The following is a 26,236-nucleotide window of genomic DNA, read 5'->3' on the forward strand; positions in this document are numbered from 1 at the left end:
CTCTGGCAGAGCCTTTCTGAGGTTTGCTTCTGCTGCATTTGCTGTGACTGCTCCATAAACATGAGGTCCAGAGGGAGCCTGAATAGGATGCTCTGAGGTCTGAAAGTCTCCACCACCTGGTCATTAACCCTGTAGTGGATCTGTGTGTGTGTGTGCTGGAGTGGAGGTTACCCCCCAAGTCCAGACTTCTAAGTGCTGCTTGTTCCCCAAATTTGCAGTGTCACTACCCTTCCCACCCCAAGAACAATCACCCACCCCAGAGGAAGTGTCAGAATTTTAAAGGACCACACCCCAAGGGTGCTCAGAAACTTTATCCAGGTGGCCACAGGCCATTGAACTTAATTTTGCTGGCAGGGTTTTGGGTTGGCAAAGACCTTTGCACTGAACCGGATGTATTTTATATTCTGCCCCTTGGCCACTGGGGATTTGCTTCTGGAGTGGAGGGCAGTCCCCAAGTGTTGCTGCTAGCGACCTCTTTGGTTCTTCAAACCCAGTGGATTTTCACTCATTAGCCAGCCAGTCATATTTCAGTGTGCCCAGCGGACTGGCAGGCCCAGAGCACCTCAGGGGATCGGGGAACACAGTTGCTGCCCGTGGAGAGACCTGAGAGGACATAGTGACCCACGTGAAATAGACAGGGACACAGCACGTGTCCAGTGCTGGGTCATTCTGAGCCAACAATTAGTAAACAAAGGCAGATCTAATAACTGGCTAGTTGTGAAAAACAGACTATGAGCACAAGAGATGGCCCCAGACTTGCTAGGCTGGTGGTCCCAGGTCAGATGATGAAATCTGGGGAGCTTTCAATTTGGGTGCAGCCAAGTGTTGTCAAGATGGGTCTTTGATACTGGGGCCCCTGCTGCTTATCGGTGGGGGGGGTCAGTGGGCCCCAGCAGGGAGGAGAAGGGACATCAGCCCAGCATATGGTGGAGCCACTTGCTCTGGGAGCAGCAACCCTGGGGTCCTCTGCCCTGCTGGGTGGTCTGCATCTTGAGGATCAGCCCAGCCTAATTTGGGACTCCCTTGCCCATGATAGGACTTAGTACATGGGGCCCTTTGAATAGAAGGTTAGAGCCTATTGGTACCTTAGGGCTGCCATCATCTTCTTGGGGAAGAACGTGATGAACTTCTCCAGTAGGAAGCCAGAGCAGCGATCATGTCCCTAAATGTAAACTCCCCTTTACTGGCTGTTGGAATGTGTTCATTCAGACTTCTGAACAGTCCATCTCAAACATTAAGCATCCCCCCATCTAGAAGATTTGGGAAAGTTGAGGAGCTGGGTCCCGAGAAGATACCGTAACCTCAAGGGCCCTGGAAAGCACTGACAACCTACCCAGGGGACAAGGTGCTGTGTCCTGGCCAGAACCATTCTGTATGCATTAGAAGGAGGCTTGAGAAACTCTGATTTGGGGATGGGGGAATGTGAGTCGGGCTGGAATTTTGTGTATCATTTGCTCATCTGGAGTGGTCATCTAGGATGGTCAAATCGCATTAGAAGGAGGTGATCCTTTATCTGTGTGCCTGCAGCCTGGAGCCAGGGTGCACAGTTTGGGATGCAGAGGATAGGCTAGATTTTGACCCCTACTTGTCCCGGGCAGTCTTTGGACAGTGAGCAACTTATACAACTATATGCGACGGCCCTAGTCCTAGCCAACTGGTCCCACCCTGTGTTGCTGTGAGCCGGTGAAGGAAGATTGTCATTGAGTTTCCATGTGGCCTGGGGCCAGGGGCAGCTGGCAGGGGTCCAGGGGAAAAAGGCCTCCTTAGTAAACTGAGCTGCAGTGCCACAAAGGTAGAGGATTTCCCCCACGGTTCCTAACTCCTTGTCTCTAACTGTACTTTTCATCAGTACAGGGAGCAATGGGTACTTACTGGCACTTTCTAATTAAACAGGGGCAGGTCCCAGGCCTTCTAGGAATGATTAGGCCGTAACTTTGGGTCGTTAATTGGTCCCAGCCTTGGTCTGATCATGGACCTCCCTCCATGGAAACTGGGCTGGGCTTCATTCTCAGTGCTCTGGCGCTGAGCTGCGGGTCTGATCTGCATCAAGGCCACTTCCTTGTTGAAAGGAGCAGGACTTGGAAGTCTCAGAAGCCTCAGACATTTCTGGGCCAAATGAGCTGAGCAGATGGGAGGCAGCCCAAGATGGCCTTGGAATGGGTGGGCTGGTGGGACCGAGGCATCGTGGAGCTTCTGTACTTGTGTCTGTGGTGGAGACCCTCCTCGGAAGAGGGTGAGCGTGACAGGTGAACTTGAGACTCTGGGGCTTCCTCTCCAGGGGTGGCTGGATGCAATTTCTAGATGCTTGCCATCTGCCTGAAGTGACCAGAGATGGAGTAATAGAATCCATGAGTTTTTAAAATCCAGAAGGAAGGGAAACTCCACCCAGGAAACATAACTCCAAGTAAAGTGTGTGGATGCAGGGTGTTTAATTGCAAACCTTTCTTGGAACCAGCTGCTGGGTAACATTATCTTGGTCGCTCCTGCAGCCAGAGGAGAGTTTATCTGGGCCCCTGACGTAGCCCGGTAAACAGAGCTGGCTTTCTCCAGTGACCTCTGCCCTGTCCCCCTTGCCCTCCACCTGCTCTTTCTCTGCGGTTTATCGCTAGGGGCTCCAGCACAGCCAGCTCAGGGAGGCTTGAGAAACTCTGATTTGGGGATGGGGGAATGTGAGTCGGGCTGGAATTTTGTGTATCATTTGCTCACCTGGAGTGATCATCTAGGATGGTCAAGGTTTAGAAGAAAGCTGACAAGCGTACAGCCCAGATGAGGGAAAGGGGCCTGGAGGTTGTCCACAGATCCTCTGGGCTTACCTCCGGGGAAGTCTCTGACCATTTCCTCAACTCAGGCTTTACACTGTTTTTCCAGGAAGGTAGGCTGGGGGTGGGGCTGGGAGGCTCTGGCAAATCACAGAGGTTTGGGAGAACCAGGGGACGGAGGCTCATTTCCCTGCCCCCACCTGTAAGTCACCAGAGGCCTGTCTCCCTTGTGGGTTCAGGTCAAGTGTTAGATAGTGACAATGCCCTGTGACTCTTCAACTGTTTTAATAGTAAAGGAAGAAGGACTTTTCTAGGGCAGGTGTACGCTGGTCATGTGCTGATTAGTCCTAGACTAGGAATTAGAAGGTCTGGGTTCTGTCCCAGCTCCACCACTAACGGGGTGAGCACACCTGCAATGAAACCAACATAGTGGATCAGGCCCCGTAGCCCCGAAGGCTGTGCCCATAGAATAGAGGAAGAGCCTGAGGGTCTGTGAGGCTGGGCTGAGGTCTCACAGCCGATGATAAGGAAGGTCCTAAGAGTGAAACCCGGGAGTGGCTGACTCCAGGCTCTGTGCCTTTTCCTTGGCAAATTACCATCCTCGGTCCTAGGTTCCTCTTCTGCAAAAGGAGAGGCCTCCCAGCTGCCAGAGGCAGTGAGCCTGTGATTAATTCTCCCTGGGAGGTGAAGGGAAGCCCCTAATTACTAGGGAGGATGGAGCATGGGTCATGTTAAGCCCCAGTTAAGCCCTTCCTCTGGGTCCCACTTGGTTGGCCAGGGAGAAAGACTACTGTCTAATGGCCTGCGAGCAAGTGCAGGCTCTCTCCCGAGAGGGCCCAGTCACTTGGGGCCTCCCTACGGTTCATCTGCCTGGGCAGAGGTCAGGAAGACAGCACCTGTCGTGCACAGCATCTGTGGGAAGGGGAGATGCAGGTGGGAGGGGAGATGTAGCTGGCAGGATTTGGGAGTCAAGGAGCTGGGGGTCAGCAGGGGGGATGGGGTGGGCTATAACCCCTGTGAGAAACCCCAGAGCATCCTGCCACAGTCGGTGAAGCCAGTTGTGTATGAGAGTTTCCTCTGTGTCTGTCTGGTTTTGTAGCATTCTTAACCGTTGACCTCTGTCTGGGCCAAGTTCTGTCTCTTCTTGGTCTCAGGCTCTCAGAATTAGCCTTCCTCCCCCATGTTCCTCAAGGGTTGTACAGACTTTTCAGATTACCCAAAACTTTATTTTTAAAAATGCCATTCAGTCCTCATCAAGTAGTTTGATTAAATATTCCTACTCCTGAATTTACATATAGGGAGACAGTCCAGTGTGGTTAAGAGCATAGGGATTAGACTCAGCTGGACCTAGGTTCAATCCTTTGCTCTGTATTTTCCTAGCTGTGTGACCTTGGGCAAGTTATTTGGCTTCTCTGAACCTCAACTTCCTCTTGTGCAAAATGGGGATCACAATGGTAGCTACCTCTTGGGCTGAAGATTAAATGAGCTAATGCATATGAGTGCTTTACACTGTGCTGGCACATAGTAACCATTACCTAAATGGTTTCTACAATTTATTGTGTGAGATATATGTTTATATATGATATAAAGCAAAGCATATCCCTATATATTTATTTATGTTAGTTTATTTGGGGCTTGTGAGGTTAGGGATGGCCTTTTCACTTTATGATCTTTCTTAATTAGGATCACATAAAACATGTCATATCATAAATATCCCATTTCAGGGTGGCAACACTCAGCTGTATTTGCTTTGCTTTATGGCGCTCTCCTTGGGTGTGTTTCAGAACAAACACTCCACACGGCACAAGGCTGACTCTGTGACACAGAGATCGGAGGGGAGAAGGGACTAGATTCAGAGCTCATTTCTTTGACTGTTAACTGAGCAGCCAAACATAAAGCCTCATACTCCTGTGTGCAGAACCCTTGCTATGAAGTAAATGTTCGTGCCTTCCCCCTCCCCTCCCCTCAAATCCACATGTTGAAGCCCAGATCCCCAGTATGATGGTGTCTGAGTTGGGGCCTTTGGGAAGTAATTAGGTTCAGGTGAGGTCACAAGGATGGAGCCCCAATGATGGGATTAGTGCCCTTATAAGAAGAGGAAGGGACTAGAGCTCACTCTGTCTTCAGCATGTGAAGACACAACAGAAGTCGGCCATCTGCAAACCAGGAGGAAGGTTCCACCAGGAACCTTGATCTGGGACTTCCAGCTTCCATGACTGTGGGAAATAAATGTTGTTGTCTAAGTCACCCATCTATGGAATTATGTTTTAGCAGCCTGAGCAGACCAAGAGAGCCCTGCTCCAGGCATGTGGTGAAGTCAGCCAATCTGATGCCAAGGTTTCCAAATTCTCCTTCTCCTTGCTAATATTCCCTCCTTCTCACAGTGGCTGTGACCCTGACCTCTCTGGCCACTTTGTTCTCCTCTCTGATGGAGTCCCCTCAGGCCTCCTGAATCAGAATCACTAGGCAGAGTCCCGGGAATATGGGTTTTTAGGGACGTCTGCAGGTGATTCTGGTGGACGGGGCATCCTGGCAGGGGAACCAGTACTGTGACCTACAGCAGCTCATTCTCCTCTGAGGGAGGAAGCAGGTGGAGGTCTCCCCCACGTCTTAACCCTGGGTCGCCCTCCCTTAACGCTGTGCTTGGAGACATCACAACAGGCACTGTGGGGAAGTTCAGCGGAGTAGCCCTGAGGTTGTGTGAGGGGACCCTCCCTCTAACTGAAGCCTCTCCCAGGAAGGCGTGTCTTTGGTGTGAGTTCAGATAAGAGGGACAGAAATGGTGGGAAAAATAGGACAGATTGTGTGGGCCTGGGACTTTCTCTCCTTCTCCAGTTTGGAGTCCCACCCACCTCCTTGGCTAGGTGAGCCTTCCAGAGTGGCCTGGGGCAGTGGTCCAGAGCCTGATTGAGCACTGGGAACTGGGGTGACATTGGGAATGGGGTCCTGAAATGCCTTCATTTCAGAAAAGGTTACAAATCTTCCATGTGCTAATTTCTCTCCTATAAATCTACCTCTCATCCAGAAGGTCAGTTTGGTTGTTCAATGGAGCAGAATGATTTCTGAGCACCCACTCAGTGCCAGACGCAGAGCTAAGGCTTAGGGACACTGGGATGAACCACACATCTCTGAAATGCTTACAGTCTCCTGAAGTGGGTTCAGAGTGTGTTCTGAGGGTCAACTGTGGCAGAATGACCTGGAGTGGGTTTTTTAAAACATAGATGCCCAATTTCAACAAATGTACCACTCTAGTGAGGGATGTTAGTAATGGGAGAGGCTGTGCATGTGTGGGGGTGGGGATATATGGGCCTTCTGCTCAGTTTTTCTGTGAACCTAAAACTACTCTATAAAAATTGTTGAAAAGAATAAAATGTAGATGCCTCCAGAACCCAGGTCTACTTATGCAGAATTTCAGAGGGTCGGGTCCTGACGTCTGCAATTTTGGAAGGCCCTTTGCAGAATCTCATTCACCGTAAAGTTTGAGAACCAGTGGAAATAAGCTACTTAAATTTTTAAACAACCCCAAATTTATGTTCATTGTATAAAATACACATAAACAAGAAGAAGAAAATTAAAACCACTTGTAACCCTACCCTCCTAAGAAAATCATCCTTAGCATTTTATTGAATACCCTTCTAGGTGTGTGTGTGTGTGTGTGTATTTAGACACATGTGTAGCATCCATGTGTACCTGACACGGTGCTAAAGCCCTGGGGACAAAGATGAGAAAAAGAATGGTCCTGGTGTGGAACACCCACAGTCATGTTAAATGATGCCTGGCACAGCTTGAGGCCCTGCTTTAGTCACCCACTCACCTGCTCTTATCTTTTCCCCACAGGTGTACATCATTAACGTGACCTGGTCCGACTCCACATCCCAGACCATCTACCGGAGGTACAGCAAGTTCTTTGACCTGCAGGTGAGTGGGTCTGAGCTCGGATGGTTCCTGGTTCCACATGAAGTGGCCTGAGTGTCTGGTGGGTTGGCCTCTCTCATGTCCTCACTCATCCAGAGAATCCCCTTCCCAAGCTCTCAGGGTCAGAGTCTAGGCAGAGCAGAGGGACAGAAGAGGGGACCTCGGCGGTCAAGCTGGGTTGGGCTCAGTCTTGGATAATGCAGGCAGATACTTGGGGCTTTGTTGGCTTCCTCAGATGGTCTTAACAGTCATGCTTTGTTACCCTCCTTCGTCTGGAGGGTGGGAAACCAGGGCGGAAAGGTGGGAGGTTGGCCGTGGGTGCTGTGTACTTGAGCAGACATGTGTCTGTAAACATCCAGGGTGAGACACAAGCCACCACATCATTGCAGGCAAAGAAAAGCAAACACACAGAAAAGACTGAAACGGAAAATAAGCAGTTTCTTGAACTACAGACACAAATGGGGCATACCACTGTGTCTGTGTAACCAAATAAGGCTCTTATCTCCCTGTTTGTACAAGTGTATGATATGTGTGTCTCTCTAACATACCCAGGCATGTCACACAGGGGGATGGTAGCATGGATCCACAATTCCATTGTAGACAACTCCCTTGATGTCAACTAATTTGATTAGGCCTCTTTAGGTTACAAGTAATAGTTTTACACTCATACTGGCTTAGACAAAAAGGAGACTTGGTTGGAAGGATATACCAGGGAAGCTTATGCAGTCAACCAGATGGTGGAAAGGGGAGAGAGGCAGTGGCTTCAGGAACACCTGAAACCAGGGCTGCTCTCCCTCTGTCTTGTCTTGGCTTCTCTCTGGGTACTGTCATCAGTAGTTCAGCTGTCAGTAGCTCCCAAATTTCATATCTTGTGGTTCCCAACAGCAGAGAGATGGACTCTCTCCCAGTTCCAAATTGAAAAATCCCAGGCAAGACTCTGATTGGCCTGACTTGGGTCAGGTGCCCTCTCTGCACTAATCACTACTGTCTAGGATAGACAGACATGAACACAGACATGGCCACTAGGGGGCCCACCCCTGTTTATCAGAGGCAGGCACCAGACAAGGCAGAATCATTGAGAGTTAGGCAGCAACCCTTCCTATACCAGGAAGGGAAAGCTGAGAGGTTCTAGATTCTTCCTTAGGGCTATGAGCCTGGTTTAGGCCTATAAAAACACAAAGAAGAGACATCCACTGCTGGCCCTCACCAAGGTCCACTCCTTCCTTTGCAGCCCTCTGGTGGTGAGTCATCTTGGAGAGGCCAGGCTTGCATGTTTGCCTCCAAGTACCTGACTTTATCCCATTGTCATTATGGCTCTATCTATGAGTCAAGGGTGAGCCAGCTCCCTGCATTACAAATCCTCTCTTAATCTAACAATATGGGATTGGAAGCCACACCTTACCCTCCTGCCTTCTTCCTCTTCCCCCATCAACTCTGTCCAGTCTCCTCGTGTCCTTCCAGCATAAACTGTTGGGATTTGCTGATACCCCATCAATGGGTGTAGTGTGCTGGACAGGAAATGATCACTTAGTTGGGGAGAGGGAACCCTGAAAGGACTCATTGATGAGCCAGAGGGAAACTCTCAAATCAGAACTTTTCTTCCCCCTCTTTTCTGTTCTATTCCCCTACCCCCTCCCTAGTTACAGAATCTCACAGGAAAAGAATGCCGCTCCCCCCACTTCTCCCTTGCCTGGAGGGCTCATTTCCTGTGTGTGGAGAGGGGACACATGGCATGAAGCAGCTTGTACGATGCACTGGCCCTAGTCATGAGCATGGCCAGGCCTGTCCATGTGGGTCATTGTTACCCTGTAGATGCAGTTTGGAAAGGGGTTGGGATGGTTCTTTGGAATTTAACCTTTCAACCAAGCATTTTTGGGAACCCATTTTTCAGAACTTGACATGATGACTTGTAGTGGCCTTCATTTTAGAAAGCGTTTCTTATTTATCAGGATCTCTGATTTTAATATGGCATTCCTATAGAGGAAGAACAAATGGCATTGCTAATTCCGCCTCTGGTCACTGGTGGCCCTCAGAACTCAGCTTGGAGCTTAGGCACTGGGGACACATTGCCTGGGACCAGTTACTGGCTCTGTCACTCTGTAACTCCAGAGAGGTTCCTTCCTTAGCTTCTCCATTTTCTCATCTGTAGAATGAACGTTCAAATGGTACCCACCCAGTAGGGTTGTTGTGAGGATGAAATGAGCAAATCCATGTTTTCCCCGAAACATAGTTGTCTAGTGAGTTACTTGGTGTTAACAGGTGACAAGGATGCTGGGCTGCCTGGCTGAAGGGTCTGGGGGCTTAGTGCCTCCTGTCATGGTGTTGCTTTCTTGTTTTCATCCCTTGGCTTCACTGTGCTGCATTGCTGCTCAGTGCCCAGGCCTGTGTCTGAGTGTTCAGAGTCCCACAGGCTCTCTCTGGAGCTTGCCACTGGGACAGGACAGAGTGAGTTGGGAGTAGGGGTGTGACCCGTAGAGTGCTATTCTCACAATCCTTTTGCTCCTTCCCTTTTGGGCTGAGGCCCACCTTGGAACCCTGCAAGTACTGCGCGGACTAAGCCAGCCTGAGGAAAGCTGCCTAACTGGCTTTACTAACTCATGGTTCTGGGCTTTCTGGGGACTGGGATACTTTTTTAAAGTATAAGTATATCCCATAGATTGCAGGAGATATACTAAAAAGTTATTCATTGGGACTTCCTTAGCGGTCCAGTGGTTAAGAATCTGCGCTTCCACTGCAGGGAGCACGGGTTTGATCCCTGGTCAGGGGAACTAAGATCCCGTATGCCACATGGTGCAGCCAAAAAAAATTTTTTTTAAGTTATTCATTGTTTATTTGAAATTCATGTTTTATCCTTTGTCCTGTATTTTTCACTTGCTGAATCTGGCAGCCTTAGCCTGGCTGTGCATGGCAAGGGTGGAAGTATAAAGGTGAGGAAGCCAGGCTGGCTCGCGGTAAGAGTGAATTGGCCTTTGCCAAGGCCTCCACCACATTTGCATTTTTGCAAGGCAGAAGTGGCACAGGCGGAGGGACACTCATTTAAGAAGGAGAAGGTCCCTTCCTTCTAGGAGTCTGTATCTAGTGGGGAAATAGATTTTTAAGCAATTTAGTCCACTGTAGATGAAATAAATACTAGATTGAGGTACAAGTAACATGCCAGGGGATGAAGAGGAAGGAAAGAGCATCCTTCTTGGGAGGGGGCAACTAAGAAGATGCCCATATTTTTTTAAATTAATTAATTAATTAATTTTTATTTATTTTTGGCTGCACTAGATCTTTGTTACTGCGCACGGGCTTTCTCTAGTTGGGGCGAGCGGGGGCTCCTCTTCATTGCGGTGCGCGGGCTTCTCATTGTGGTGGCTTCTCGTGTTGCGGAGCACGGGCTCTAGGCACACAGGCTTCAGTAGTTGTGGCACGCGGGCTCTAGAGCGCAGGCTCAGTAGTTGTGGCGCACGGGCTTATGGTATGTGGGATCTTCCCAGACCAGGGCTCCAACCCATGTCCCCTGCCTTGGCAGGTGTATTTTTTTTTTTTTTTTTTTTTGCGGTACGCGGGCCTCTCACTGTTGTGGCCTCTCCCGTGGTGGAGCACAGGCTCCGGACATGCAGGCTCAGCGGCCATGGCTCACGGGCCCAGCTGCTCCACGGCATGTGGGATCTTCCCGGACCGGGGCATGAACCCGTGTCCCCCTGCATCGGCAGGCGCACTCTCAACCACTGCGCCACCAGGGAAGCCCAAACCCCTAAACTCCCCAATGGTTTTGGAGGAGAAGTTTTTTGTTTTTTTGTTTTTTGCGGTATGCGGGCCTCTCACTGTTGTGGCCTCTCCCATTGCGGAGCGCAGGCTCCAGACGCGCAGGCTCAACGGCCATGGCTCACAGGCCCAGCCGCTTCGCGGCATGTGGGATCTTCCCGGACCGGGGCACGAACCCATGTCCCCTGCATCGGCAAGCGGAGTCTCAACCACTGCGCCACCAGGGAAGCCCAGGCAGGTGTATTCTTAACCACTGCACCACCAGGCCTTCCCATATGGTTTTGATTGGTGACAGCGGCCTAGAGTGATATAGCCACTACCTCCACTCCAGTTTGAAGGGATTTGGTTGCTTTTTGAGATTTATAGTTATCGAGGTAAAGTATGTCCCTAACTTATTTCTTAGTTTGTTCGTTCATTTATGCGTACTTATCTGCCTCCTCTCCATCTGTCCATCCATCTGTCCATCTGCGCATCTATCCATCCATCCATCTATCCATCTATCCCAATCTATCCAGTCTTAAGTGCCTGCCTTCTGTGTCCCAGGAAGGATGCCAGGCTCTGGGTGGGGATTTATTGGTGAGCAAAAGCAGATCTGGTTACTGCTTTTATGGGACTTACAGCTTAATGAGGAAAGACAGATTTTAGTTTAAAAATGTATATACATATTATTTTATGTGATTCCAAATGCTACAGAGAGAAGCACCGTAGACATATTATAGGGAAACCTTATACTCTGGTATCAGAGCAGACTTCCCTGAAGAAGTAAGTTTATCTGACAGACCAATGAGTTATTTTATTTTATTTTGGGGGCTCAGGGTTTCTTTTGTGCATCTTTCCAGACAAGCATGAATGTACATATACAATTCGAATAACCCGCTTGGTCATTCACACCCCCCTGAAATCCTTCCAAGGGCACTAGGATAAGACCCTCTACTCTGCCCAAAACCTTCTTCTCTTCCCATGTTTCTTCCTTGAGCCTTCAGACCCAGTGGTTCTGCCACCTTCTCACTCAAGGGGCTGTGGACCCAGCCCCTCTTCCTACCCGCTGGGAAGCACCAGGTATGGAACCTTTAGACTTGTGCTGTCCAATGCAGTAAGCCACCAGCCACATGCAGCTAGTTACGTTTAAATTTAAGATAATTTAAAAACTTAAAGATCAAATTTTAAAAATTCAATTAAGTTCAATTAATTTTTAAAAAATGAAATGAAATTTAGTTTCTTCATCATACTTGTTGCATTGCAAGTGCCCAAGAGCCACAGTGGCTAATGGCTACATACTGAGCAGATACAGAACATTTCTACCATCACAGGAAGTTCTATTGGACTGTGCTACCTCTGACCATCGGGGACACACAGCAGGCTCGATCTGGCTTTATGCCCACCCCAGTGCACTCTGCCACCTCCCAGGCCCTCCCCACTTGTCCTCTAACATCTTCCAGGGCCCCTGTGGCAGGAGGGGGACTGTATTCCACCGTGATTTGCCCCATCCATAGAGCAATTCAAATTCAACAGCTCTTCCAAACACCTCTTCTGGAAACCAGGTCAGTTACTAGAAAGGGCTTCTAAGGGCATTTCAGATGTCAGGCTGGGAACAGGGAAAGGAGAGGCTCTAGGTCTCTAAGTGGAAATTGGTTTCTTCTAAAAATAATCCACCACTCAGCCCTATCTGACCAAGAAAGGGACCTGTCCCAGACAGAGCTGGCAGGGACAAGGCCTGATATTGAGGCCTGTTTAGTTATAAAGAGTTTGGATTACTTGGAGGTGGAGTTAAGGGGAGAGGGAGCAGGGAAAAAGACCGCAGATGCTCTTAAGTTGCCTTCTCTTTGGTGCTGGACCACATTTCCAGCCTCTCTGTAAATTTCCTCGCACAGCTCCTTCACTGTTAAGTGTCTCCCCCAAGACCTGGCCCCACCAAGGAAGGACCGGAAGGCTCTCTGAAGCTCCGGCTCCATCAAAGGTTGTTTCACAATCTGACCTACAAGGCGCTGGGATGCAGTAATTGCTCAGCAAACATTGGCTCCATAGTGCTGCTGGCCCTTTAGTCTGAACTCTGGCCAGTGAGTGCACAGGGTCAATATTTGATCAGAGCTGGGAGAGACCCTTTAGCCTCCCCCATGCTGCTTGGAAGATAGAGTTAAGAAGGCTGTTCAGGTTTGCTCATTTGTTCTAAAGGGCTTAACCTATTATGAAGAGCTTTTCTCTCTCTTCCTTATTCATCTCTCCAGCGTCTCCACCCACTTACCCACCCAGGGTCACACTCACTTTTCAGCTCTCAAATAGCCAGGCTTATGATGGGTGAACAAAACTATACTCTGCGACTTGTAAATAACCAACCTTAAGAAGGATGTGTATGTGTATGTGGGCATGTTCTGATGTAATATATGGAGAGTTACAGGATCACAGCATTTTTATAATCAGAAGAGTTCTACTCCCAGTCCCTCATTGCAGGTAAACATCTGTGTTCATTTTTCTGTTCCTTAAATTTATATGAGCTTTAGTTTGGTTTGATGTCCAGAGCAGGCCTCGGCTCAGGTCAAACTGGGGTGATCCTGGTGTGTGCAGGGATCAACCTGAGAGTAGAAGAGGGGTCTGGGGGAAGTGTCTTTCCTGCAGGCTCTGTCTTTTAATCATCAAGGCAAGGTCTATGTTGTTTGAGATCATTGACCCTAGACTAAAGCCTGGGGGAGGTAACTTGCCAAGTTCTAAGAAGGATTTTGTACCAAGGATTCTAGAGAGTTCCAGCACATGGTGTGGCAGTTCTGGTGCCAGCAGTGCGATAAGCTGAGGGTCATTGTGATTGCTCACATGCCCTGGACAGACAAGAACATTGGCCTTAACTGAGGTCAGTCCCCAGTCCCAGGAAGCGTCCTATTGTTTGCCATGGCAAAAATGGGAAACATGGAGGATGGCTAAGTAAGCTGTTGTCTCATACCGCCTTGCACAACAGTCAAAACCATAGAGACTGATCCGTCCCATGGACGGAGCTCTAAGAAATGTTAATGAATGCCCAATGCGAGTTTCAAAACATTGTATGATAGCAATTATGCAAAAACAACAAGATACATCTTTTATAAGTACATGCACAGCATAAGTATGTTAATTATTTTTAAAAGGTCTGGAAGGATACACTCCAAATTGGTAAAAGAGTTATCTCCGGAAGAGGGCTGGGGACATGGATGGGAGGGAGGGCTTGGTCAAAGGGGAACCTTAGCCTTATTTGTAATGTCTTACATTTTTTAAAAAGGAGAATGTATTCATGTATTACTTATAACATTTATATATAATAATTAAAAGATACCTGTGGGAGGAGGTGGGAAAAGTGGGAGGTCTAAAATAAACTGTGTTCCTCCTGGTCATTACAGTATAATGGGACAGAAAACACACAGGTTAAAAAAATAGACATTAATAACATATCTAACAAGAGAAAGAAAATGAAAATGATTATTAAAATCACATTACCTCATATTTCCTGAATCACCATTCTAGATCATTCCTACGGAATGTAACTGGTTAGAATCCATTACAGCAAACCCCAGGAACCTGTCCAAATTATCTTGTCAAACTGGAATCTTGTATTCCAATATTGCCTACAACACATGAACTGTGTATTGGGCCAAGAAGCACTTGGGTGGCGGTTCTTGTGTCGTGATGAACCACGCTGAGAGCTTCTTGGCTGTGGAGTGCAGTGGTTAAGGGCAGGTACTCCAGGGTCAGGATGGTTGGATTCCAAGACCAGCTCCAGCACTTACTAGCTGTATATAACCTTTGGTGAGTTCTTTAACCTCTCTGTACCTCGGTTTTCTCATCTGTGTAATGGGGATAATAAAAATACCTGCCTCGTGGGGTGATAGTAAGAATGAAATGAGACAATCCATGTAAAGAAAGCCCTGAGAATAGTGACTGGTGTGGAGTCCCTAGACAGGGAAGCTGAGAACTCACCAGTTAGGTCCTCAGAAACTTAACTTCAAGAGAAAATAGCTGGACATCCCTACTCCAGCTGGAGGCCGAGGTTTCTTCCTGTCCCCCATTTATACAGACTTCACTTTCACCACATAGCTCTGTCTGCGTCCAGGTGGGAGAGGCAGGTGGTGCTGGTTAGGTCTTCCCAGATAAACTGTTTCACCTCCGAAGTGTAATTACCAATCCACCATCCTCTGTTAGGAAAACACTGCTGTTCAGAAAGTTGCTATTTGTCGACAGTTTTTCCTTGCTCTTGGAAAGAGGCATCTTTCAGCTTCCTGATGGAACACAGGCGGATTCCAGGGGAGCCCTGTGGGGATTCCAGTAGCTCCTGGGAATTCTGTGGCTGGCTCCCCCTCCCCCGGGAGCTGCCTCTGCCTCAGCCGCTCCCTTTCTTCTGGCCCTACAGCCTGAGGATGAACTCCAGTTTCCTCTCTGTCTACTGATTTCCCCTCTGGCAGGTTCTGCCTAGCATTGGGGTGAGGAGGGGAGAGGGCCATGGGGTGTCTGTTCTCCAGGGAGTGTTGGGTGGGAAAGGCCTGGGGAAATAGTACCTCCAGGCCGGCTCAGGTTGGAAAGCTGTTCACTGAGTTGGAATCCTGGGTTGCTTGGTGCCCGGCTAGCGTGCACTTGAAGGTGGGTTTATTTTTTTTCCGCTCCAAGCAGATGAAGTTCGCAGTTTGTACAGTGACTCCTTCTTGTGCAGTTTCCCCAGCCCCACGGGTTTAGGAATGACCTTGTACATGAGGGGTCTTGCAGGTCCAGAATAGATGGAGAGAGGTGACCATGGGCATCGTACATGGGGCAGGGTCTCCACACGTCCGTGCCAGATGCATACTGTGGCAGGGTCTGCTGTCAGCCATCCCCACCCTCCGCCCCGGGCAGAGCTTAAGGATGCAAAGAGAGGAGAGGAGCTTGTCCGATGGTCTGAAGCAGCCAGAGCTGTGGGAATCCTTGTCATGCTGCAGGTGCACTTGGGAAATTAATCTTTCCCTATACGGATGAGTACCTGGTCTGTGAGCACCTGTTTTGGTACCTGCGTGCATTTGGTGCATGTGGTCTTCCTGGCAAATGGTCTGTAGGTGGTCCTGGCACACATCTCCCAAGGAGTTCCTCAGGGACCAAGCCGTGTCTGACGAGACCCTCACTTGTGACCACCAGGAAGTCAGGAGCCACCTCTGCCTTTTTCTGCTCGCTCATCCTCCCTTAGGGGCAAGGTGGGATTGTCACACAGTGGGGGAAGCCCCTTTGTAAACATTGGGGAAGGTTGTAAGAAAAGCTGGAATGTCCTCTGGGTAGTAAACCTTGGCACTATTCATTGACTCTAAGCTTCTGGGTGAAGTCTGGGTGTGGGCACTGGGGACTTAGGGGGCTGCCTGCTCCCCCAGTAACTGTCCTGCAGGGCAGACGAGAACACATCTTTCAGGGAGAGAAATCAGCTGTGTGCAAATATCTCAATACGGGAGGTACATGCTTGCCGACCAGCATTAACCAGATCAGCTGGAGAATTGGGGTGGAATTGTGAGTTTCATGACCAGAAGGCCTTTAGAAATCATCTATCAGGATGATAACATATCTAGCACTCGTGCTGCCACTTTCTGGTCTTGTGTCCCCAACAGGCATCACTAATCGATCACAGCACATGCCCATCCCGTGCCTGTGGCTGACACTGTTCCATGGATCCTGAGCCCATACATGGTCTCAGAGTCTTTCTGAAAAAACAAACCCAAATATCTTCAGGAAGACACTACCTATCAACTGGCAATGGCACCTTGAGATGAAACTTATTGGCCACCTCGGAGGTAGTCCATTTCCTTTATTTGACAGATGAGGAAACGATGCCCTAAGAGGGGAAGTGACTCATCTACATTGCAGGGCCAGCAAGTGACGGCAGGTCTAGAGCTCAGGCACGCTAGCTTTCGTTTATTCCAGTCTGGACTTCTAGCCTCCCCTCCAGAAGTCTTCTTTCTGTCTTTGGTTGAGGAGGGCAGGAAGCCCCTGTTGCATCACCAAGAGAGCTCCCGGGGGGAGGGGGCAATCACTCACCCTGCCTGGAGAGAAGATGCCTGTGCAGAGCAGAAGACGTCTCTCCGGCTCCCAGAAAGGTCTGACCAGCTGCTGCGGAGCTCAGCCCAAGTGTCCTGCCTACCATTGCCCACTTCTCTCATTGGATAATAAATCTCAGCTTTGCCAGAGGTGGCATCTGAGTCAGGCCACACCGCCTACCTGACTGCTCCGAGCTGCACACCGTGTTTTCCCGGCGTGAGGGTGTCACGTCAGGGTGTGTTCGGGTGTTACAGCAGCGAGGCCCCTCTGCTGTCATTTCCCGCTTCCTCGGGCCTCAAGGTCTGACCTAGCAAACTCAGCTCTGCCCCCACCGGGCCCCCATCTACCCCTCTTTGGATAACAAATGGAGAGTTGGCTGCACAGTGCATGGGGGCACAGTGTCCCCTCCAAACTGGAGAATGAAGGGAAGGAAGATCTATGATGGTGGCCAGGTGAGTGGTGTGTGTGTGTGCGTGTGTGTGTGCGCGCGTGCGCTGCATGAAGCCTTCAACTGTGACCAAGTCACTCCCTTCCCACAGGAAGGAATTTCAAGTCAATCCTGGCACCTTGGAGGAGTGCCGGCTACATGCCTGGCACTAGGCTTGGTAATGGGGACCCCGAGGGGAGAAGTCAGGGTCATCCTGGGTGGAAAAGCCAGGCTGACAGCCTTGGCCTGAGCCAGAGCCGCCAACTGGTGGGAGAATCGGGGTAGGCGCAGAAGGCATAGAATGGGTGAGCAATCAGGGCGTAGACCACTGCCATCAGCCCTGCTGCTTGGGCATCCCAGCCTGCTTGTTGAGGTCTTGGCGTCGTTGCATCCCCTCCCCCACAGCAGCAACGGTTGGTTTTGCTTTTGACTCTTGTGGACCTGAGACAGCCAGTGTGAACTGTGGGAGCCTGAGTTGCGGCCTTGTTGGACGGAAGACAGCCACAAGCCAGGTGACCCAGAGATGCAGTGATTTCCCTCACTGGCACCCTGCCACCCCTGGGCATCAGCCCCCATGTGATTTGGGGGCTGCAATTACTGCATCTCTGGGACATTTCCTCAGGCCAGGCCATTGTAGGAGTTACTGGAGAATTGTAGCTCTTTCCTTTATATCCAAAATTTAGCTAGAGCCAAGGAAAAAAGATTTTAGATTCCTCAGAGACCTCCACAGTTGGGTGACAGCGGGCTCTCCAAAAGAGCCTGTGGGATTCTTGGTACCAACTTCCCAACTTTCCGAGTGGAGTAGTTTGCTCTCAGTGATGGGAAGCTCAGGCTTTGTTGTCAGACAGACTTACATGAATGTGACCTCATCCCGACTACCTCTTATCAGCTGTGTGACCCTGGGCCATTACCTAACCTCCAAGAGACTCAGCCTTCTCATCTGCTAAATGACTCTAATTGCAGAAGCTGCTTCATAGAGTCCTTGTGAGATTTTCAGGAGACAAGGCACAGGAAACCTTTCCCACGGAGACTGAAGCAGCTATGGAGAGTCATTAGGATGGCGATCACTGCCCTGTGGACACGGTGTCTGTCCAGCCTGAAGGGAAACATTCCCAGCCACGAAAGGGTCTTAGGCACCCCCAAGCTGCAGTAAATGGATGCTCCAGGGCTGGCCAGGAGACAGCCCCAAATGCCAGCCAGGGTTTGCCTCCGTCTGCTAATTAGGGGGCATTTATCTGGTGCCCAGCAGAACAAAGTGGCCAGTTCAGCCATGCTGGAAGGCTGAGCTCAGTGCTGGCTGGGGGCTGGGGAGGAGGCTCGGAATGGGACGGGCATGGGGGCATCCCTGGGGCTAAATGGACCACATTCAGAAATGGCTTAAAAAAAAAAAACCCACCCAAACAGGAAGCATGAGGCTGGTGTACAGGCTGGAGCCGAGATGCTGGCAGAGAGGGTGGCTCTGGTGCACAACAAGCAGCCATTCTTCCCACTGAGACAGTGCCGACCTGGTCTCCTCAGGGCATCTCTGGTGAAGGCCGGCCTGCTGGGTCCCCAAGGAAACAAGCTTGTTTTTATCCTGAGATTCCCAGGGCTCCACCCCTCATCTTGGAAGCTTGTGAGGAGGAACCCCCAGTGGGAGGGTGGAAAGGAACCCCTCTCTGTGTGCTCCCCTGGGGTGCTGGGCCCTGCCTGCTGCTCCCTCCATCCTACAGTGCAGTGGGGTGGGGACCCGGATGGCACGGGGGGTGGAGGGGAGGGATGGGCTAAGAAATCAACCACATGTAGGAGGGCTTAAAACTGAGATTTTTTTTTTTTCTTTTTTCCTCTTTGTGGTGCGCGGGCCTCTCACTGTCGTGGCCTCTCCCGCTGCGGAGCACAGGCTCCGGACGCGCAGGCTCAACGGCCATGGCTCACGGGCCCAGCCGCTCCGCGGCATGTGGGATCTTCCCGGACCGGGGCACGAACCCGTGTCCCCTGCATCGGCAGGCGGACTCCCAACCACTGCGCCATCAGGGAAGCCCAAAACTGAGATTTTATCCATCGTATTATGTACTTGGGGGCCACTTTGGGCCAGTTTGGAATACCTAGGTTTCTTGGCTGTGTAATTGAGAAACGAGGTGAGGGAGGGTAGAGCTTGCAGTCCCCCTGCCCCAGGCCTGGCAGTGCTCTCAGCCCTCACCCAGGCTGCCCCAGAGAGTCGGGCTCGGGGCTCCTGTGGGTAAGGTGGGGACCACAGGCTGGCTCTTCCCTTTCTCTAGCTGGACAGAGGGTCTCATCTATCTGTTCCGTCACCTAATCCCTTCCTGCCCCGTGCTAGCTGTTCCTCCAGGGCCACGCCTGCCCCACTGCTGACCCCACTAGAAATAGCTGAGCAGTAGGCATTCGCCCAGACGAGGGAGTGGCCCTTGCAGGGTAGGCCAGCCCCCAAAATATGGCACCAGCTGTCGGGAATCTGGGTCAGGTAGGGCACCAAGAATAGGCTCGGGGTGGGGTTCTGTTCTCCTTGGGCATCTTCTCAATGGGGGCTAGTTCTCTGGGCCCAGACTCCATCGTCAACTAGAAGGCGGGTGGGGGTGAGCACCTGACCATGTTTGTTGAACACCTGCTATGGGCGAGTCACTGGGTCCAGGGTGGGGCTGAGCGGTGGAGACAGATGCAGCATGAACTGACCGCAGGCTGACCCTTCAAGGCATCTCCACTTAAAAGTCACACGTATGCCCGCACCTCAGCGTGTTCCGAACCCGGCCCCTATCTAGACCCCTCCCTCCTCCTTCCCCTCCTCCCTCCTTCCCTCTCTCAGTCACTGCACCATCTCTTACCCCTGCAGATCCCTCCTCTCTGCCCCAGGCCCCTTGGCCAAGCCCTCCTGATTCCTCCCTTGCATCTACTGCCTTGTTACCAGGACTCCCAATGCTCCAGTCCGGCCCCTTCCAGCTGCTTCTGTGCATTGCAGCCAGTCAGCTTTCCTTTTCTTGTGTTTATTTTTAATTATGAATTTTTTTAATCCTACAGAAAAAAATATAATGTAGACCTACTGATTTAACAAATGTTCACATTTTGCTACATTGTTTTCACCTGCTTATTTTAAAGTGAGGTATAATTGACATCAGAGACTTTTTTTTAAGAAATAAATTGATGCCGATAGAGGAGGTGTCTGATAAATGCTAGATTGCCTTCCTCCTGCCTCAGGTTTTACTGAGAAGGTGGAACTGGAGGTGGGCCTAGGGGAAGGGCTGGGTTTGGTGGACTGAGAAGGCGCCCAGGCAGGGAGACTGCATGTGTGAAACTGTGGAGGTAGGACTGCCTGGCACGGCCGAGGTCAGGGGATCCCTGCTTCTGCGGAGGATGGAGCCCCGCAGGGAGGAGCACAGGTGCCGGCGGTCCTCCAGCGGCCAAGCCCTTTCCCACCTTGCCCTTCCTTGTCCTCCCACACCTCGTCCTAGGTGGGCAGCTGCTGTGTTTATGAGGTCGCGAGGGGAAGCCATCACCTGGGTCTGCATCAGCGCTGTCACCTGGACAGGCAACCTGCGGCTGGGCGCCAGGGTGGGCTCCGCGGGGAGCTCTTCCTCTTGTGTTCCCTGCAGGAGTCAGGTTCTCCCCTCCAGGAAAGCCTTGTGAAAGCAGCTGGCCTGACTGCAGAGCCTGGGGAGGGGGAGGGTGGCCAGCCTCACTGCATGGGCCGCTTGACTAGGCTCCCCTGGCAACTCTGCCTGAGTTTTCGTTTTTGCTTCAGGGATTTTTCTCTTTTTCTTCTGGGCTCCACCTTGCCTTCCCCTTCCATGAATTGTGAACAGACACTAGGACACCCTTGGCCTAAAGGGCCTCCAGAAAGGAGAAATTGCAAGAAAAGCCTCCTGTGGGCCAAATGGCCGACCTCAGTGACCAGGAAGGGAGCCATCAAGGCAGCGATGCAGCGTCAGCCCTTGATGTCATCAGGCCAGATCGGGGCACTTGGGCTGCCCAGGTCAGCTGTTAGGAACACCTGAGGTGCCAAAGGGATTCAAACCCTTTGAATGCAGCCAAGCGCTGCCCTCTTCCTCTCCGTCTGCTCTGCCCCCACCCTGGTCCAGCCCCATCACCTCCCACCTGGGCAGCTGAGCAGGCCTCCTGGGGGACCTCCCCTCACATTCTTGTCTTCCCACCAACCAGTGATCCTTCTAAAAATAAATCAGATCGTATCACACCCCCCTTTTATAACCTTTCTGAAAGCCTTCCTTTCTTTTGGGAATGAACCCCCAGTTCCTTACCCCACCACCAGGCCCTGTGTGGTGGGTCCCCACCTGCCCTTCTAGACCTGTCCCCTGCCATCCTCCTTTCCTGTCTCTCAGCTCACCCCCTTGACCCTGGGGCCCCAAGTGCAGCGCTCTCTCAGTGCCTTTGCTATCGCTGTCCCCTCTGCCTGGAACTCCGTTCCCCCAGGTCTTCAAGCAGCTGACTCCTTCTGGGCACTCGGGCCTCACGTGACATCTCCCGGAGAGGCCTTCCTTGATCACTTCCTCAGAGAGACCCCCAGCCCTGTCACATTGTCACATTCTGTTGTCTTCAACAATCTATCATTATCTTAGTTAACTCTTTGTCTATTAGTTATGTCTCATCCCTGCTGGAATGTGAGCTTTAGGAGAGCAAAATCTTGCTTGTTCACTTACTTCTGTTTTCCCAGTGCCTAGAACAGTGCCTGACAGAGCAGGTGCTCAGGAAATTGTTGTCGAATGAATGGATGGGTGCACGGCGAGCCGGCACTGAGTGCAGGAAATGGGGAGAGAGAGGCCCGCAACCTCCTTCTCCACGCGCCAAAGATGAGGTCTGCTGCGTAGCTCCTGTTGCTCCTCCTGGGTGCCCATCTTTGCTTATAGGCTGGACTTGCCATTAGGGACACTTGTAAGGATTAGCTGGAATAGAAAGTAACTTTCAACTTTAAAAATATTAAAGGGCTTCCCTGGTGGCGCAGTGGTTGAGAGTCCGCCTGTCGATGCAGGGGACGCGGGTTCGTGCCCCGGTCCGGGAAGATCCCACATGCCGCGGAGCGGCTGGGCCCGTGAGCCATGGCCGCTAAGCCTGCACGTCCGGAGCCTGTGCTCTGCAACAGGAGAGGCCACAACAGTGAGAGGCCCGCGTACTGCATCTGGAAAACAAGAATACAATGCTGAGAAAAATATGCAAAGAACACTAAAAGTTATGAGAAATTAAAAATGCCATTGCAAAATAAGAAATTCAATAGAGGGTCTGGGGGAAAATAAAGAAATCTTCTAAAAGATTAAAAAACAGAACTTGAAAGAAAAGTTAAGACAAAGAAGATCAACCCAGGGGGTCCAATATCTGTTGAACAGGAGCTCCTACATGAGAGAACAGAAAATATAACAGAATATAACAGAGAGGGAGAGAAATTAATGAAAGCAAATTTTCTAATAATGAAAAGAATATGTCTTTGGATTGAAAATTCTTATAAATGCTTCAGGTTGATTATTTCCAAAGATGGCCACAACATCTCCTGTACCACGTGACTTTTGCAATAAGACTTTATCACTTCTTTTATTAAAAAGAGTTTCCTCAGTCTAAAGGTTTCCCAACTGAGCTATTTCGGCAATTATACTCCAATAAGGATGTTAAAAACAAGACAAAACAAAACAGTATGATTGTTATCCATTTGGGCCAGATTAATAAGAAAAACAGAAACCACATTGTTTCAACAGAAAGATTACAATGTGGGTAATTGGTGATGTAACTCTGGCCACCTAGGAAGCAACTAGTCACTCACTGGCAGTGAAGAAACCCCTAGAGTCTTGGCCACTGGACTAGCCCCTCCACTCGGCCCCTGTACTAGGTTGTCTCCCCTATAGTATTTGTTGTATTGTCACCTCCCACCACGATCATGGTGGTGGCATCCATGGCAGCTCTGTTGGTTCACTCTCAACTCAGTGTGTTCTGTAACCCCTTTCCTCTGGGATAGTCAGATATGTGATTCCCTTCATACCTCATAGAAGCCAAGAGAAGCTTAGGTGCACTTAAGTCCTTCTTATGCCTAACTATAATGGGTGCATAGTTTCCCAACATGCATCTCCTAATGAGTGTGAAACCATCCTGTTAAACAGTCTCCATTTAGATTCCCAAATATGATTATGGAACAAGTTCCTCACTGCCATTTCAAGCCGCTTCAATCAAATTCACCTCCTACCTCTGGACATCTGTCTAGAGAGAGGAGATCAAGACATACATTCTACTGTCAGCCTCACTTATCTGCTGTCTTCCTTATCATTGAAATCCCTCAAGACTCTGAGGGACAGGCTTCTGTTTTGCTCTGGACCTTTCTATGTTGAACTCTATGATATAGCTCACCAGGTCTGTAGGTCAAATATATTCAATGTATGCAAGCCAGTATTTAGGAAAGTATTTATTCCTAGATAAAGCTTTGTTTTAAATATAGTTGTCTGACTTTAAAACAGAAAAATATCCTATTATGAAGATCAGAAAAAAAAAAGTTTCCTCTATTCTTAATCCTGTGCGTATCCTGAATCACAGGCTCCAACGAGAATATCTTCCCCTTGAAAATATTCTTATTTGTAAGAAATAGATTATTAAATAGCTAATTATCTTTGTAAAAAAGATAAAATTATGCTCTAATAAAGGGAGGATGAGAATGAGGTTTGAAGTACCTCTTTCTCTCTTTCTCTTCTTGTTTTTAGTAACATTTTCTTTGGAATAGCACAAATTTAGTGACATAAGAATACATGTCATATTTTCCAGGGGAAAATTTTATTTTCCATTTTGAACTCTCCTATATTGTTTGAAATTTTGTTACCATGTATGTATGTTACTTAACACAAAATGTTTTTGTATATTGCTGTAAAATATTTATAATTATTGCTATAGAAGAAGATTTTTATCTTGGGAGAAATATACCATTTTTTAATGAAAGAAAAGTCTATGCATAGAAGTAAAGAATTTTACTGTGCACACGAACTCTTTAGCATCTTGTTAAAATGCAGATTCTGATTCAGCAGGTCTGCCTGGGGCTTGAGATTTTGCATTTCCACCACACTCTCAGGTGATGATATGCTTAGTCTCAGGATCACACCTTGAGTAGTGAGAGCATCATAGAGTGTTGGAAAGATACATTTGAAGCCCTTCTCCATTCCTTTCTTTTTCTTCCTTCTGTCCAAATGTGATCTTTCTCCCCTTTGGCCCTGGCCCTTTGTGACCAGGTGGGAATTTGGCCTGGTGAGGAACGCTGTTCCAGCACTTCCCAGAAGCTGCCAAGGGTAGGGCGGGCTGCCTCAGAGGGATGGTATGCTCTGTCATTGGAGGTGTTCCTGCGAGCTTGAATGGTCATGTGTCAGGGGTGTTGATCCCTGTGTGGGTAGGAGGAGGCACCTCCCTACAATTCCACCTTGTGCCTCTGTGTGCCTTCTACAAACTTGTGAAACCAGGATCTCAGGTTGGGGCTCATTCACCTGTGCTGACTTTTACGGGTCATCTGGCAAGTCCCTCAATCCCCACCCTTCTCAGTCCTTCCAGGGGAACACTTGGTATTCTAAATACTGTATGTTTGATTTGGTGGATAGGACGGGGATGGGGAGGAGGGGTGATGGCTTGGCTTTAGAAGTAGTTCAACCATGTAGGAATGTGATGCCTGACTTGATTGGATCTCGGGATGGTGGGTTCTGCCTTTTAGGTTGTCTTCCCTCTTTCAATTTGGTTCAACAGACCTTGACTAAGAGCTCCTTTGTATTAGTCAGGACAGGTTAATTGCTGTGTAACAAACTCTCAGGGACTCAATACAATAGAGGTTTAATTCCTGCTCATGTCATAGACCAAAACAAGTTACTAGAGAGCTCAACTCCAGGTAGTCATTCAGGGAACCCAGCCTCTCCCATCTGGTGACTCCATTCCCCATGAATCTCTGTTTCCACCCAGCAAGGGAGGGCAGAGAGAGCGTGAAAGATTGCAGGGAGATTTTATGGGTTGCCTGGAGGAGGCACACATCACCCCTGCTCATATTCCATTGGTCAGAATTCAGTCACGTGACTGCACCTCCCAGCAAAGGGGGCTAGGAAATGTAGTCTAGCTGTGTGCCCAGCTACATGTCAGACACTGTGATGGACGTTGGGCATACTGAGACACAGTTGCTTACAAGAGGCTCACAGGCTTTTGAAAGGAGGCAGGTGTATAAACAAATAATTATGATATAGTAGTAAGTGCGGTTCTAGAAGTGCGACCAAACCACAGAAGCAATCTAGAGAAGGGAGTCAATGAGGGCTAAACCTGTGCAAAGCCCTCAGAGGTGGTGGCAGCAAGAGATCGCATGGGGTGGGGCATTCCAAGTAAAAGGAACAGAATGGGCAAAGGCACAGAGCTGTGGAACAGCGTGTTATGTCCAGGGAGGATGCAGGCAGGCTGTGCAGTACGTGGGGACATGCAGTAGTGGCAGGACACGCGACTGCAGAGGTCAGTCGGGGCAGAGGTCGTGAATGGGCTTGTGTCCCATGGGAGGCAGAGAGCCAACAAAGGGCTCGAAGCCGAAATGAAACCATCAGATGGGGGCAGGTTGCAGCAGCGTCAGAGATGGTACGTACTTAGTGCTGTCCTCACCAGAACCTTCAAAGAGGTTTCAAGTATGTTTCGGTCTCTTGCGCTGTGGAGTGTCTGACAGGGGACGATGTGAGAGGGTGGGCAGGTGACCTACCCAAGTCACCTGCTGCAGCAGCGCTCCTGGTGGGAACTCCCTGGGCCTGTGTGGCTTTTGCCAGTTTCACCTGACAGTCAGGTCTCGCTAGCAACTTCCAGCAGCTCCCAAGCAGGGGAGAGGCAAGATACAGGAGACAGGAAGATACATACCACCGGAGCCTCTTCACCTTGAAAAAGGTGACTCCATTTATCAAGCACTTAGGTAAGCCAAGCACCATGCTTACCTGTGTAATCTCATTCAATCCATACACCACCATGGGGAGGCTGTTCTCACTCGCTGCCACCTTACAGGTGAGAAAACTGGATCCCAGAGAGGTTAAATGACTTAGCCAAGGTCACATAGCCAGGAGGGAATAAACTGGAATTCTGACTTCAGAGCCCAGGCATTCCATCACTAACCAGAGTTCTAAAATAATGGTAAAACAGTGCTAAGAGAGGTGACTGCTTCTGATGGCTCCCTCCATGCCTGGCATGCTTTAAAGTGCTTTACGTGCACATTTTCTCTTTTCAACTTTGCATTAGCCCTCAGAGAGGAGAAAAACAGGCTTGACACCATTTCACAGATGAACAGACTGAGGCTCAGAGAAATTACATAGGAATAATTGCATCTCGCAGTTGGTAGCACTTTCTCACGTGTCTTCTCCTTGGATCTTCAACACCCACGGAGGCAGGAGCAGTATTTCGCAGATGAGGCCAC

The 26,236-nt window shown here is 49.7% G+C and overlaps 1 protein-coding gene across 2 annotated transcripts in view; it reads left to right on the forward strand.

Annotated features, from left to right (window-relative positions):
- Positions 1–26,236, forward strand: part of SH3PXD2A (SH3 and PX domains 2A) — a 246,985-nt gene that overhangs the window by 47,459 nt on the left and 173,290 nt on the right. For both annotated transcript variants that reach the window (XM_081228410.1, XM_081228406.1), the window contains exon 2: positions 6,597–6,677. In XM_081228410.1, the coding sequence (XP_081084536.1) occupies positions 6,597–6,677 (81 nt within the window). The remainder of the gene's footprint in view (positions 1–6,596; positions 6,678–26,236) is intronic.

This window comes from Mesoplodon bidens (assembly GCF_964165515.1).
Source record: "Mesoplodon bidens genome assembly, chromosome: 1".
Lineage (NCBI taxonomy): Eukaryota > Metazoa > Chordata > Mammalia > Artiodactyla > Ziphiidae > Mesoplodon > Mesoplodon bidens.